General features: G+C 42.0%; 1 protein-coding gene across 2 annotated transcripts; it reads right to left on the bottom strand.

Moving 5' to 3' along the window:
• Window positions 1-2,625: 2,625 nt before the first annotated feature.
• On the bottom strand, window positions 2,626-8,260 carry PJA1 (praja ring finger ubiquitin ligase 1). Of its 2 annotated transcripts, XM_037512307.2 has the most exons (3): window positions 8,137-8,260; window positions 5,725-5,913; window positions 2,626-5,160 (listed from the first exon to the last, which is right to left on the bottom strand). In XM_037512307.2, exons 2-3 carry the CDS (start codon window positions 5,850-5,852, stop codon window positions 4,113-4,115), a joined length of 1,176 nt encoding a protein of 391 aa, XP_037368204.1. In that variant the 5' UTR covers window positions 5,853-5,913; window positions 8,137-8,260; the 3' UTR covers window positions 2,626-4,112. The 2 variants fall into 2 exon arrangements, with proteins under 2 accessions (XP_037368204.1, XP_037368203.1); XM_037512306.2 differs by having other exon boundaries at window positions 2,627-5,913.
• Between the last annotated feature and the right edge of the window lie 8,280 nt (window positions 8,261-16,540).

Consider the following 16,540-nt stretch of genomic DNA (forward strand, 5'->3'; position numbering starts at 1 on the left):
GGGAGGGGTGAAGAGGAGTCCGGGGGCCTGCAGAGGCTAGGGCAGGAGTGGGACTAAGGCTGGGTCAGACACATTTGGTTGAGCCAGGGTCCCCCTTTTCTCCCATGACTATTCCTGGGTTCTCTGAACATAACCCCTGCCTGAGCCTACCTTTCAAGAGAACTCATCCATCCTATGGGCAAGTGTTGCCGAAAACTTTCTTGTCCCATACCAAGTGCTGGAATGATGGAAATGATCAGGTATCTCCTGGCCTCAATGACTCACAGAGATGGGGCACAGAGATGGGAGGAGCTAGGGGTATCAGAAAATATTGTTTTCAGAGCTGGCATGCGACCAGAACTCTTTAAAGGTTGGGTAGAATTGACAGCGCTGGAAAGGACATTTCAGGCCAGAAGTCCAGGCATAAACTTAGAAGGGTCTAGCCGGAACAGACAGCTAAGAAAAGATGGGGCCTTAGAGCTGGGAGGGACCTTAGAACAGTACAGCTGTCCTACCTACCAGCAGTGGGGGCAGGGGGTGACCTCAGGAAGCTGGAGTGCTATCTTGTAAGTAGTCGTTTATGCTCCAAATCAGTGACCACACAGGTGGCCTATTTATCGCAAAGTCAAGAAGCCAGTCCAGAACCCCACAAGGGTGGTGTGGCTATGGCACCTTTAATGAATATGCCAAGTACCCTATTCTCAAAAAACAACTGCTTTAAGGCTGAAGCCAGCCGTTCTAGAACCACGGCTCCAGGTGCAGTAATGGGTCCACCACCTTGTTAAGAGAACTCGCCTGATACTCAGCCATTCGGGATATCCCACGTGACTAAGAAAACAGACACAAAAGTGGGCTATGGTATCAGCAAGCAGGCCAGTTAGGGTTCTTAGTTACAAATAATGGAAATCAGCTCTAGCTAATTGAAGCAGAACAGTTTTAATGAAAGCGGGGGGTGGGGGTGGCTTGGGAGATTGTCAGGGAAGCTGGAGAATCAGAAACACAGGAACCATGGAACTGGGCAGCCAGAGACACAGCCACATCCTACACAGGAGTTACTGGGTGCCAGAACTGACCTCAACATGGCTGGGTACTGAGTCATCACCACCGTGGCATCACAGAGGCAAATGCTTCCCCCTGCCCCAGCTCCTTGACTCCCTCCCTCCCTCCCTCCCTCTAGAATGAAGGTATTGCACATGAGGCTCTGATACACTTAGTTGAGGTCACAAGTTTGAGCTACTCAGGACCCAGAGGCCAAGGTCTAGGCCTTCTGGGCCTCCCTTGTTTGGAGAGCTCACCTCCAGCATGACCCTCTGCACAGGCAGGCTTCTCAGACACCAGCAGGGGGCTGCTCGTGCTGGGGAAGAGTCCCCTTCCACAGATTTGCTTATTGTGACTAGGGGAAATTAAGGGCTGCTGCTGTGCACAAGAGCAGGGAGGAAGATGACCGGGGCCCAAAAGGTGCTCCTAACCTACTTCCTCATGGGGTGCAAATCAGTCCCTAAGGTTAATATGAGGCCAACCACCACAATCCCACCCAAACTGGGCCCTCCATGGTCACAGACTTCTGAGTTCCCGTGACAGCTGAGGTGCTGGCTGAAGGCCAAGAGGGAGTACAGAATGGCTGTAGGGGGTGAAGTTATAAATATCAACTTGACCAGTTGCAGAAAAATAAAAGGCCTGTGGCTTCCACCCATGATTCCGTATCTGTGGTAAGTGAACACTCCTTTCTTTTTTAAAAGTAGGGAAATGTTTTATCTATTTTGTTAATATTCCTGAAAATGGACTGACAGTGAAGAAAAAAAATCAAACAAATCACTTCTGGGGAAAAATATCAAAAAGCGCCCTTCCTCACTCCATTCCTACCTCTGACCCTCCCCAGAGGTCACCACTGCCATCAGGTTCTGGGTCTTCCAACATTTTTATGCATTTGCATATGCAGTTTGGTTTTGTAAGGTTTTGTTTTATAGTTAACAATTTGTCTTGGATAACTTTACAGTTAACAATTTGTCTTGGATATTTGTATCAGCACCCTTTGTAACTGCTGCTTAGTAGTATTAATTCCATACTACCTCAGCATCTAAGCTGGGCGGAAGGACATGTGCCACCTTGTACTTTGAAAGATAGCTCCTACAGATTGCTCTCCACAAAGGCTGCTATCAATTACATTCACACCAACAACACAAATGTTCCCATTTCTTTTCTGCCTTGCCCAAACTGGATATTATCCTGAAGAAAATCTATTGCTTTCTGATGGACACAATATGTTTCATTGTTGTGTTAATTTACGTGTCACTGATTGCTAATGAGGTTGAACATTAACAATACCCAGGCTGTTGGAGCTGTGGAAAAACAACTCTCATAAACTGTTGGTAGGAGCATAAATTAGTGCGATCACTTGGGAGAGCAATTTGGCAATATCAAGTTAGGTTGAAGATGTTCAAACCCTGTAAACCTAAAAATTTCATCTCCAAATACTTACCCCAGAGAAACTCACACAGGTGCCTCTATTAAGTAGGTTCATTACCACAAAATAATGGGAATGGATAAACTGTGGTGATTCACACAATTGATTATTTTAATATACAGCAGTTAAACTGCATGAACTAGCTCTGCATGTATCAAAATGGCTCAATCTTTTTTTGAAGATTTATTTATTTATACAGATCCGGGGTACAGGCCAGATGCACGGGAGGGTGAGAGGATTCACCAGAGACAGAGGGGGAACAGAACAGGCAGACTGAAGAAATACACTGCTGAGGGGAGCAGCGGGTGCGACAGGAGAGGTCTGCTATGCCATGTGGTACCCTCGCCGGCCGGCCGGGATTGAACCAGCTCTGCAGAGGCTGCGGAGAGCTTCCCAGCGCTGCGCTCAACAGCGTGTGCCACCATGGGAGGCCCAAAATGGCTCAATCTTGAAAACAATGTTGAGCGGAAAAATCCTGTTGTAAAACGATACATACATTCTATCAATGATATCCATTTAAAAAACAAACACCCTATATTGGTTATGGATGCATGTACATGTTAGCCTACACATATACATATAGCTACACATACATGCACACACATGTAAAAAAGAAGTGAATACACTCTGCATAGTGCTTACCTCTGTAGAGGAAAGAAGGTAAATATAATGGGTTGGGCAGCAGGAGAGAGCATGCACGAGAGTGAGAGTGAGAGCGAGAGCAAAGCTGAAGCCAATATGGCCAAATTCACTGAGTTCACTCTGTGTAGCTGGGTGTAATGTAGGTGGACACCTTTCTTTAACACAGCACTAGTCTGCATGTTATAAGCAGCTTTTTTTTTTTACCCATTCCCTCTGAGATTTCTATTTCTAAAAGTTGATGTGAACTCCTTCATCCCTACAGTCAGTTTGGATTTATTCCCATCAGCGTGCCCTGGTTTTACCATGCTTTTTGTTTCTTTTGTTCCCCTAGACCGACGGCGTCTTCTCCATTGCCCCCATCACAGTATGAAAAGCATACACTTTACTCCTACTTTCAAAAAGAATTATCCTTCATTTTTGCTGCTGAGTCCGCATTCCCAGTGAAACTAACGTCTTTTCTACTCCAGGAATGCCCACAAAACCTATTGAATGTAGATGCAAGGGATCAATGAGAAAGTCACTTAGTACCACTGTTTTAGGCAAAGCCAAGCAATTCCACCATACCATGTAAAACCAGAAGAAGAACTTTAATAGGCTTTTACGGGCACTGCATTACAGGAACATTAACCCATAACATGCAACAAAAATGATGCCTCTTGGACATAGTTAACAGATTAACCTGATGTTACAATTAACAGCAACATATTCTACTAAAGGAAACAACTGCAATTGATTTCAACTTTCCTGTTAGAAAATGTATGCTCTTACTGCAATCTCAAGTAGCATTTAGAAAGTTTAGTTTTTCCTTTCTAACCTCTAAAAGACAGTATGATTTTTAATGAGTCGTACATGACCATTTTCACATTGGAGGAAAAAAAAATCACAAAGAATCAACAGGTGTAGATTAATCGAATGATTGTTTTCATTTTAATGGTTTCAATTTAATTGTTAATTGTGCAAGGGCTCCTGCAGTATAGTGGATTTCAGATGGGGAAAATCATCAGACCAAGAGTAAAGTGCCTTGGTCTTACAGTGGGGGAGGGAACATGCAGCGGCACACAGGGCAGGTGCCTGACTTCTGAAGCCAAATGGACACGCATGGCTTGTGGAAGTAGTGGTGGCAGGGCAGCTCGGTGGCTACCTCCCCCTTCACATATTCACTGCAACAGATTGGACAGCACATTTCCTGCCCTACCGCACTGTGGTCTTCAGTGACCAGGATCTCAGGGAGAGTGTCGATGCTCTCCTTGCTCGCCGGCGGATTGGCCACCTCCACGTCTACCGCGAGCGACTCTAAATGCGCAAGGGCAGTCTCCATGGCCTGGGCCAGGCGTTCTTCGAGTGCCATGTATGTAAGGAACTGAGGATCCACATAGGAGATGGCTTCAGCCACACCGAGCCCATCGGCAAACCCATCAAAGAGGCTCCAATCCACTTCGAGATCTTCGCTCACACTGGAGTCATCTTCCAGGTTGTTGTTTCCATCCAGCATGAACACCCCGGGCTGCAGAAACTCCTGGCCCGAATCATTGTCACCCTCGCTGCTGCTCTCATTTTCAGTATACTGGTGCCAAGGGGCTTGTCCTCCTGCTGGGGATGCCTGCACCTCTTCCTGAAGAGATGGTCCGCAAGCTTCTCCGAGTTCTTTGCTGCCAAGGCTACTGGCACTGGCGGTGGCACCAGCAGCGGTAACAGCACTGGCTTTAGCTCTGGCTTGTTCAGTTTCTGGCTCTTCTTTCCCCAGCAGTGTCTCCCAACTTTCACTGCTGGAGGACAGAACTTGCTCCCGACCTCTATACTTACGACGCAGAGTGGCGGTCCACTCTTTATCACTGTCAGAGTCTTCATCACAGTACTTGTAGTAGTCATCACTGTATGTCCAGAAGTCAGGGTCGGCCATGGTTCGTCTCCGTCTTGGCACCTTTTCTGGCTTCACTTGGTCGCTCCTGGCTTCCCTCTTGTCTTCTGGGTACTTTGGCTCACAGTAGCCACTTGAACTCTCACCTCTGCCTCTTCTTGCCAGGCCATCTGAGTGGCCATCATCAGCATTGGCAGTATCTCTCCACCTGGAAGTACTGTGTGGCATATCATCATCATCATCAGTATCAAAAAATATTTTTGGTTTCACACAGTTGGGACTGGCCAGATTTCTAATTTTGGGCCTCACCACTGGTTCCTCTGCACTCTTTGCGGTGTTTTCCCCACCACCACAGATACTCACAGGAGCCCTGCTGGGACACACAGGTAAATTCTGCTCCTGTCTCTCCCTCTCCAGGTGGTCACCATTTGTAGCCACCTTGCTTTCTGCAGGCTTCTGAGAAGCCATGCTACCTTGCTGCAGGAACTCGGCTCTGCTAGCAGAACACCTGGCTGCAGGGGCTGGCTCTAGCTTGTCAAGCTCCTCTCTCACATCATGGTTAAAACCAGAGAACTGTGAGGGCACTCCCGCCAAAGACCTTGCACCTTTCTCTGCATCATGCAGCTTATCATCTTTAAACTTGCCAGTTTTCCCTCTCACCGGTGCACGCTCAACAGGCCCAGCCCCCTCCTCCTCACTATCATCTGCCCCCAAACAGTCAGCATGTCCATAAGCCATTCCTCTTCTGCTCCCCGAAGCCCTATACTCTCTTGGCGGGTACCTGGAGTAGTCCTCATCATCAACATTCAGGCTCGCCCCTGAGCTTGCACTGTCGTCCCAAATCCGACGTGTGCTAGAAAAAGGCGATCGGCTCCTCTTGGTGGTTTGGCTGGGGGCTGATCTGTGCATTGGGACTTCAGATGTCGTATTTCTCTGCCAGTAAATCCTTTCCTGCTGGCTCGTGGATGGCCTGAAACCAACATAAGCATGCTCTCTTCCATATCGCCTGCGCTGCTGCCACCTGAAACCCTTCTGCTGGCTTGGGCCATACAGGCTTGCTAGATTCCTGACTCACTGCTCTAACTTAGGAGGCTTTCCAATACAGCTGGGGCACAAGTGGAATGGCTCCTGCCCCCTGCACACTCTGTAGAAGGGAGTTAAATTGGTTCAGAAGAAAGAAGCAGGGAGACTTATTTTGCCTCCTGCAGACAGGTAACAGAATAAGGGGCATTTAAATTTAGTTTCACTTTCTTCTAAGCCCTGGAGTAGCATTCCAGTGGCTGTCAGGTAAAGACCTGGAAAACATTTTCAATATTAGCCAAAGGATCACAAAACTGGGGTTGTAGGAAAGCCAGATTTAGGAGAGAATCTGACAGAAGGTGGAGGTGACTGGACACTTGGCAGGTGGATGAAGTACTGCGGAACTGTGCCAATGTGGGAAGAGGAAAGAGCACCATGCCTTTTTATTTATGGGGTGTCTGCATTTTTCTGAGCCCTACAGACATGCAGGAGAAATGCAAATTGGAACAAGGTGGAAATCAGAGATCACAGCATGTTCATGAGTGCCTACATATCAGTGGGGAGAAGAGGGGCAGGTAGAGGGGGAGCAGTGATGATGCAATGGAGAGCTGTCTATGTGTGTAGGGGGGAGGGCCAGGTAATGGTGGGAAAAGATGTGTCAGAGAGAATGAGACCCATTCTAGATGTGAGTAAAAAATGAGAAGCATAGGAAGGGTGGCTTCAGAGGAGAAGGGTGTGTGTAAGTATCAGAGTAAAGTGGGGGGGGGCAGCTGGAATCTCTGGGCTGCCCATGTTTATGTTTGTGGCAGGCATAGATGGGTATGGTGGCAATGGACAGGGGTGTGCATGAGTACATGTGTGTGTGTTCATCCAAGTGGCAAGTTACATTGGTGAGGAAACAAAACTAGAAAGGGGTGTGCTTGCTGTGGGCGGACCAGGGGCCAGCAGTCAAAGGATGTCTGCATAGGCAAAAGTGGATAGCAGGAGGGGGGAGGCATCCCCCACAAGGATTTATGTGTCAGTGTATACACGGCAGGCGCCAGAAAGGAGGGCTATCTATGCACATACGGGGCAGACAGAGAGCAGGAGCTGGGAGCATTTGAGAGGGTGTGTGAAGGAGTGTGCGTGGGTGCACTTGTATGTAAGTGGAGTATGAAAAAGGAGCAAGCAATCCAAGATGTCCTTATATGTGTGTTGTATGTGTTGTGTGTACACATGAGAGCACACAGGCACAAGGAGAAGGCGGTCGCTTCTGGAGGTGTGTGTGTGGCAGGCAGTGAGAGGCAAGGAAAGGCACTGGATGGTGTGTGGTACTGTGTGTGTGGGGGGAAAGGCACAGGAGGGCATGACAGTGTGTGAGAGAGTGTGTGTGCATGTATGCATGCAAGCACTTACTCGGGAAGGGAGACCAGAACGTTGAGTATTGGGGTGGCGGGGAGTATTGGGGTGCAGTGTAAGATTTCTGTGTGTGGGTGTATGGGTACAGGTGAATGTCTGTATGTGTGTATGCCTGTGTTTGTGGTGTTTGTGTCCCAGTACACATGGCCGACAGGAGGTTGGGAGCGGGCACAATGTCACACGGAGAGACATGAGAACATTATCAGCTCCATGGACAGATCAGATCCAAAAGGATGGCACGGGGGGGGGGGGGGGAGTGGAAGAAAGGGGCGTGTGGGTATAGTATTTCCCTGGGGCTAATTTGTTTTTTCAGAAAATTCTTTTCCTGGAAATAATATATTTACCAAAAAAAATGCTAACAATTCACCTTTCAGTAAGACAACGGCAAAATGGGGGAAGAAAGGCCACGGGGTACCCTGCAGAGAGACCAAGAGGGAAGGAGGGGACTAGAGGCAGAGGAGGTGGGAGAGGGCCTCGACCACTACTCCCCTCCCAGATAGCGATGTTTGGAAACCCTGGGGGGCCTGGACAGGCCACACGAAAGGGACGGAGGATGGGGCCCACGAACCGGCCAAAGGAGGACACGAGCCTCACTCCGCAGTGAGGTCCCGCGTCTGCCCCACCCCTTCCCGAGGGGTGAGCCTGAAAAATCCGTTCGCTGAGACTCACAGCCCCAAACCCTCGCCCCCGCGCCCGGCCGCCGGCGCCCACGCCGGGCCACTCGGCCCTCCGCCACGTCGGGCCGAATCGAGGCCGTCCACGGCCTCTCACTCACCCAGGGACGACGCCCGCACGCTCTCCGGAGGAGCAGAGCTCTCGGACGTCCAAGCGCCACGACCGCTGAGCCGCTGCTCGCCGGCCTTCAGCTCCTCCCCCGCCAGACAGCAGCGCGGCGGGCGACGGCGGCGGAAGTGATTGTGGAGTCGCTGGTCCCCGCCCTCTCGATGTGGCGGGGGCGTCAGCGGCGTTCAACAAATCAGGGTGGGCTCAAAGGCATTATTTCATGTTAAATGACGAAATCATCAAGGATACTGAAAAAGACAGCAAAAAATGTAACCAACAGCCAGCTTTCACAAATGTTAAACCTCTAGCCATCTTCCCTTCTGTTTGTGTTTTTTTTTTTTTAATAAAAGGAAATCTGCAAATTCTTTCTGATTAATTCCATTGTGAAAGTAATTATAGGAATATATCCTATCCTAAATTAGATGTTACGGTTTGTACTAGATGTGTTAAAAATGTGAAACTATATTTAGGGTTACAGTAAGCTTGGATTTTTTTCTTTAACTTGGTGGTTAAAGCAAATTCAAATGTTTATGGTGGAATTTGTTGCTGTTAATCACAAAATCAAACTTCTCTGCCCCAAACAAATGGTGGATCATGAAGCACAAGTCAGGTTCACAATTCTGAACCCTTTTTTAAATTACACTTTATAATGTATCTCTGATACTTGCATCAAAGACACATTTCTTGTATTCACAACAGTAAAGTTTTGTTCTTAGTGGAAATAAAATGCATATTAGGATAACCAGGTTATGGGGGGGAGGACAGAAGATTAGAAATAGAATGTATCAGTCTCAAACCACTTAAAAAATGTGTAGAACAAAGAAAAACCCAATCTTTCAAACGGCAGAAATGGAGTGGGAGGAAACAAGAAAAAATTTTACAAAGCAAAAGGCAGTAACAAACCCAAATATATCAGTATGTATTATGAATTGACATCTCCTATATAAAAAAAAGCAAACTCTCATTTTGAGCATTTCGTTTTTAGAAAGCCATTATATGCTATGTATATGAGTTTCACCTAAAGGAATGGAAAATACAAATCAGTTAAATAAAAGCAAGCACAAAGGGGCAAGGTCTGCGGGAGAGAGGGGAGAAATTTTAAAAAAGCACAGTGTACCACTTCAGCAGTAATAGATGAGGCAAACCTTGGTAGGATTATAAAGAGAAATTGGAAAGTGTGCCATCACAGCAGACATTTAATGACACTTTTTATGGCATAGAAAGATCAAAGAGTGCAAAATAAATAAGGATATAAAGAGATTGAACAACACAATAATAAGCCTGATCTATTTTTTTGTATTCAGAAGAGGATGCATTTTTCATAAAAACACTTTCAAATATTTCAAACACACTAAAAAATATAGTGTAAAATAAAAGTTGGGATGTACATCCACACAGATAGAGGAAATTTTATTTTCTTCAGATCCTCAGATTCCTCTGATTTTGAAACAAACTATTACAGTTGAAACCCTCACTTTATCCTATTCATCTCCTGTTCCCAAAAGAAGCACTGGTTTAGAAGTTGATGTTTCCTTTCACCCATGTTTGGCTTTCCTTTTCTACATATGCATATATCTATAACTGATACACAGTATTGTTTTCTCTAATCTGAATTATGTACATAGTATCATGATATTTAAGTGGCAAAATATATTCTCTTGCTACTTAAGTTTTTTGCTCTATTATTTCTTTTGAAACTTGGTGATTTTGATACATTTAAATCTAGGTCATGTATTTTACCTGCAGAATACTATGGTTTCAATCTTGCAATATGATATTACTATAACATGATTGCATGGACTTCTGTTGCATGAAGTATCCAATTTATTCATCTCCTTCCCTGCTGGTGGACTTGGGTTGTTTTCTGCTTTGTTTAATCATCAATGAAGATTCAATGAACACCACAGTGCATGGTTTCTTGTCACCATTTGGAAGAGTTCGTCTGGGGCAGAGCTTCCCATCTGGATAATGACATCTCTGATCTATTGACCCACCCTTCTAATATATGCATTCAATATTCAATATCCAGAAAGATGGCATAGTATCATCCAGGTGGTGCTGTGGGGATTTTTCATCCCAGTGGGCTGATAAAATTACGGCATTTTTAATGTGTGCTTTGATGTGAAAAGAGTTGGAAAAAACAGCTCTGGTGTATGTACATTGAAATAGAATTTTGGAGTCAGAGTATGTAGTATTTATCTACTGCTTTGTAACAAACTGTCCCAAAATTTAGCAGCTTAAAGCAGCAAACATTTAGGATATCACGGTTTTTGTGGGTCGGTAATCTATGCCTGGCTTAGCTGGGTGCCTTTGGCTCAGTCTCTAACGAAGTCACTCTCAATCTGCCATATCATCTGGGGCTGCAGTCTCATTTGTCGGCTCAGTCGGGATGGGAGTTCCACATTCAAGCTCTTTACATGACTGTTGGTGGGCTTCAGATGACCCACTTACACTCTCACTCATGTGGTTGCTGTCAGGCTTTGATTCCTTGTGACGAGGGCATCCTGTGTCTCCCCACAATATGGTATCTTGCGAGAGAGCCAGAGAGTACCCAAGAAAGATGACTAGCCCTTTGAGCCCAGAAAAAGGACTTGTAAATCCTTATGCTCAGAATAAAATCCAATACTTTTGCCATAATCCTATTTATTGAAAACAACCCACAGGATTTGTCCATTTCATCTAAGTTACATGGTGAGCATAGAGTTGTTCAAAATATGTCATTACTATCCTTTCAATATTCATAGGGTTTTTAATATTAATAATGTTGTTCACTGTTTTATTCCTTGGTCATCCTGTCTAGAAACTTACCAATCTTTAAAATAAAATCAACTTTCTGTTGGATCTTCAAAAAAATAAATAAAATATACAAACACCTAGCCAGTCTCACAAAGAAAAAACGGGAGAAAGCACAAATAAATAGCACCACAAATGAAAGAGGAGACATCACAAGAGACACAGCAGAAATAAAAAGAATAATCAGAAACTACTATTAACAGTTATATGCAAATGAGTTCAACAATCTTGAAGAGATGGACAAATTCCTACAACTTTATAATCACCTAAAGCTAAATAAAGAAGAAATAGAACACCTAAACAGACCAATTACAAGCAGTGAACTTGAAATGATAATCAAAACCCTCCCCTAAAACAAAAGCTCATGACCAGATAGATTTACAAATGTATTCTACCAACATTCAGAAATGAACTAGTGTCTTTCCTACATAAACTCTTTCAAAAAATTGAGAAGGAAGGGATAATACCAAACATGCTCTGTGAAGCCAACATTACACTAATACCAAAACCAAACAAGAACAACACAAAGAAAGAAAACTACAACCCAATCTCTAATGAACACTAATGCAAAAATCCTCAATAAAATTTTAGCTAACAGAATCCAACAATGTATCCAGAAGATAATTCACCACAACCAAGTAGGATTTATTCCCGGAATACAAGGATGGTTCAACATCCAAAAATCAATCAATGTAATCCAACACATCAACAAAAAGAAATATAAAAGCCATATGATAATATCAATAGATGCTGAGAAAGCTTTCAACGAAGTCAACACCCATTTATGATAAAGGCCCTTGAAATTCTCTGGACACAAGGAACATACCTCAACATCATAAAGGCCATATATTAGAAGTCCATAGCCAATATCATTCTCAGTGATGAAAAGCTGAAAACATTTCCCTTAAGATCTGGAACAAGACAAGGATGTCCACTCTCATCACTGCTTTTCAATATAATACTGAAAGTCCTAGCCAGAGCAATAAGACAAAAGAAAGGCATACAAGGAATCCAAATAGGGAAGAAGAAGTAAAGTTATCACTATTCGGAGATGATATGATAATACACATAAAGAACCCCAAAAACTCCACAGAAAAACTTATCAAACTAATCAACCAGTTTAGTAAAATAGCAGGATACAAAACCAACATGCAAAAACCAGTAGCTTTCCTATATACCAACAACAAATATGAAGAAGAAGAAGAAGAAATCAAGAAAACCAGCCCTTTTATTATTGAAACAAAAAAAAAAAATCAAATACTTGGGAATAAACCTAACAAAATAGGTAAAGGTCCTATACAAAGAAAATTATAAAACAGTGTTAAAAGAAATAAGACACAAAGAAATGGAAAGACATCCCCTGCTCATGGATTGGAAGAATTAACATTATCAAAATGGCCATCCTACCAAAAGCAATTTACAGAGTCAATGCTATTCCAATAAAAATTTCAATGACATTCTTCAAAGAAATAGAACAATTATTGATGAAATTCATATGGAGCCACAAAAAACCCCAAATAGCCAAAGCTCTCCTGAAAAAAAATAAAAAAATAAATAAAAAAGGGAATGGAGGTATCACACTCCCAGACTTCAAACTATACTACAAAGCCATAATAATCAAAACTGTATGGTATTGGAACAAGAACAGACACACAAACCAATGGAACCAAATAGAAAACTCAGAAATAAACCCACAGATTTACAGTGAACTAAACTTTGACAAAGGAGCAAAAAATATGCAATGGAACAAAGAAAGTTTGTTCAATAAATGGTGCTGGGAAAACTGGGCCGTTACATGAAAAAGAATGAAGCTTGACTACTACCTCACATCATGCACAAAAACCAACTCAAAATGGATTAAAGAACTAGACATAAGATCTGAAACCACAAAATATATAGAAGGAAAAATAGGTGAAACACTGCATGACATACACCTCAGTAACATCTTTACAGACACATCACCCAAAGCAGTGATAGTGAAGGAAAGGATAAACAGCTGAGACTACATCAAATTAAAGAACCTCTGTACAGCAAAAGTGACAGTAACCAAAATAAAGAGACACGCCACTGATTGGGAGAAAAATTTTCACACAGCACCAATGATAAGGAACTGATCACAAAAAATCTACAAAGAGCTGACAAGACTCAACAAAAACAAAATAAATAACCCAATCAAAAATGGGCAGAAGACCTAAAAAGAAACTTCTCCAAAGATGAAATGCAAATGGCCATGAGGCATATGAAAAAATGTTCAACATCGCTTGTAATCAGGGAAATGCAAATCAAAACAATGACGGGGCCTCCCTGGTGGTGCAGGCAGTTGAGCACAGCACTGTGAAGCTGTCCACAGCCTCAGCAGTGTGGGTTCGATCCCAGCTGGCTGGGGAGAAACTCACACGGCACGGCAGACCTCACCTGTCTCGCCCGCTGCTCCCCTCAGCAGTGCGTTTTGGTAGGTCTGCCTGTTCTGTTCCCCACTCTGTCTCTGGTGAATCCTCTCACCCTCCCGCACATCTGGCCTGTACCCCAGTTCTTGTATAAATAAATAAATCTTAAAAAAAAGGATAGTGCTTTTTAAAATAAAAATCTACAATGAGATACCATCTTACACCAGTGAGAATGGCACATATTAAAAAACTAGCAACAACAAATGTTGGCGAGGATGTGGAGAAAAAGGAACTCTCCTATACTGCTGGTGGGAGCGCAAACTGGTCCAACCACTATGGAAAGTTGTGTGGATGTTCCTCAATCTGCTAAAAATGGAGCTTCCATATGATCCAGCAATTTCACTCCTAGGTATCTACCCAAAGGACACAAAAACATTAATTCAAAAGGACACCTGCACCCCTATGCTTATAGCATCACTATTTACAATAGGTAAGTTATGGAAACAACCCAAACGCCCAAAAATAGATGACTGGATCAAGAAGATGTGTTATATATACACAATGAAATATTACTCAGCAATCAAAAAAGATAAACTGATGCCATTTGCAGCAACATGGATGGAGCTGGAAGGGAACATGCTCAGTGAAATAAGCTGGAAAGAAAAAGAAAGATACCGGATGGTCTCACTCATAGCAGGAATTTAGAAGACCCAAATAAGGGATCAGGAAAAAGACTAATTATAATAAAGTAAAAATCAAAATCAACAGGCAACTGTAAACCAGATGTGGTGGGGAGAAGGGAGTAGGATCCAAACAAGGATAGTGGGAATTTTACAGGGACTATAACCAAGATGAAAATGCAAACATCATACAAAATGAAAAATGATGTAAAAATATATAAAATTTAAAAAATAAAAAATCAAATTTTGTTTCATTGATATTCTCTATTGTTCTGTTTTAAATTTCATTTATTTTTGTTCTTTTATTATTTCTTCTGCTTTTACTTTGCAATTAATTTGCTCTACTTTTCTTGTTCTTGTTGGAAGCTCAGATTATTGATTTTATACCACTTTTCCCTTTTATACTGTATGCATTCAATGTTACAAATTTCCTTCAAATATATCCTTTTGTAATTTATTGCATCTCACAAGTTTCATTTTAATTTATTTCAAACTTTTTTTTATTTCACTTGAAATTTCTTAATTCATGTGTTATTTAAACATGTTCTTTAACCCTAAAATATTTTGGGAATTTCCAGCTATTTTTCTATTATTGATTTCTAAATCAGCTCCAGTATGGTCCGAGATCATACTTTGTACAATGTCTGTTCTTTTGCATTCATTAAGGTGTCTTTTATGAACTGAGATGTCATCTATCTTGGTGAGTGTTCCATGTAAACTTAAGAAAAATGTGTATTCTGCTATTTTTGGATGAGGTAGTCCACATATGCCAATTAGATTTAATTCACTGATGGTGTTACTCAGTTCAACTACAACCTTACTGATTTTCTGTCTGCTGAATCTGTCAATTACTGACAAAAGAGTGTTGAAGTCTCCAACTATAAGAGTAGATTCATCTGTTTTTCTGTGACGTCCTATCAGTTTTTGCTTCATATATTTTGATGCTCTGATGTTGGGTGTGTATACATAAATGATTGTTATGTCTTCTTGGAGAATTGACTCCTTTTATTATGCAATGCCCCTACTTATCCCTGATAATTTTCCTTGTTCTGAATCTTTGTTTGAAATTAACATAGCTACTGCAGCTTTCTTTTGACATGTTAGCATGTTTGTCTTTCTGTATCCATTTACTTTTATTCTGTCTGTGTCTATATCTGGAAGACAACATATTGGTTGGTAGACATATTGGTCTGGTAGACAATATATTGTTGAAACTTTAAAAACATCAATTCTGATAGCCTCTGCTTTTCCATTGATATATTTAAAGTACTAACATCTACAGTGATTATTGATATAGTTGGATTAATACTTACCATATTGGTAACTGTATTCTTTGTTTTTGTTATCTTTTTTTTTTCCTTTTTTTCCTTTGGTCTTCAATTTCTACCATCTGAGTTTAATCAAGAATTTTATATGGTTCCATTTTCTCTCTTAGAATGACAATTACACTTTTCATTTTTACATTTTTTAGTGATTGTCTTAGAGTTAGCAATATGCACTTACAACTAATTCAAGCCCACTTTCATTACTATCCATGTCATGGGTAGTAAAATTACCTTATAAGAGAGTATTCTCAACTCTTCCATCCTAATCCTTATTAATATTATTATCATTCATTTTACTTATCCATAAACTATGAATATCCAATATATTATGGTTATTATTTTTTGAACAAAGTTATTTGTTAGACTGGTTAGGAATAAGAAAAACAGAAATAAGAAAATTTATTTCATTTATTCCTTCATTTATTCCTTCCCAAATGGTCTTCCTTTCTTTATGTAGATCCAAGTTTCTGACCTATTTTATTTTCCTTCTTATTCCTATGCAATATTTCTTCAAGGCAGATCTCAGAATTAACATCCTAACACACTTGCCATATTCTATTAAACATGAGTTACTAGATCTAGTCCTCACTCAATATTACTCAGCATTCAAAAAAGATAAACACATGCAATTTGCAGCAACATGGATGGCACTGGAAGGGATCATGCTCAGCGAAATAAGCCAAAAAGAAAAAGAAAAATACCGGATGGTCTCACTCATAGCAGGAATCTAGAAAACTTAAATAAGGGACCAGGAAAATGAATATAAGAAAGTGAAAATCAAAATCAACAAAAAACTATGAACCAGAGACACTTTTTGGGGGGTGGGGGGCGGGAGGGGAAGGATTGGGGTCAGAATGGGGAGTTTGCAATTGTATGGGGGAATATAAAAATAAAATTTAATATTTAAAAAAAAAAAAAAAAAAAGAAAGGATTGCAGGGGGGATTCTAGGAGGTGCAGTTATTGGGGGAAAGAGAGGTAGGAGCATTTCAACTTCAATATGCTTTTCAAAGTGGTTGTACCAATTTACATTCTCACTCCCAGTTTATTCACATCATTCCCCCCACCCACAGTCCACTGTTCTTGATTCATTAAGATGTAAAACTTGTTGCCAATTTAATGAATATGGGATATTGTTGTTTGACCTTGCTTTTCCCTAAATTACTTTCTTGTTTGTTGGCTATATGGCTTTCTTCTTCTCTGAATTGTTTGG

This window comes from Talpa occidentalis, unplaced genomic scaffold, assembly GCF_014898055.3.
Source record: "Talpa occidentalis isolate TD23 unplaced genomic scaffold, MPIMG_talOcc4v2.1 talOcc4.15, whole genome shotgun sequence".
NCBI classification, from domain to species: domain Eukaryota; kingdom Metazoa; phylum Chordata; class Mammalia; order Eulipotyphla; family Talpidae; genus Talpa; species Talpa occidentalis.

What these genes read in the sequence shown, in the direction of transcription:
- PJA1 (XM_037512306.2), bottom strand. Translation starts at nt 5,852, where the DNA reads ATGCACAGATCAGCCCCCAGCCAAACCACCAAGAGGAGCCGATCGCCT.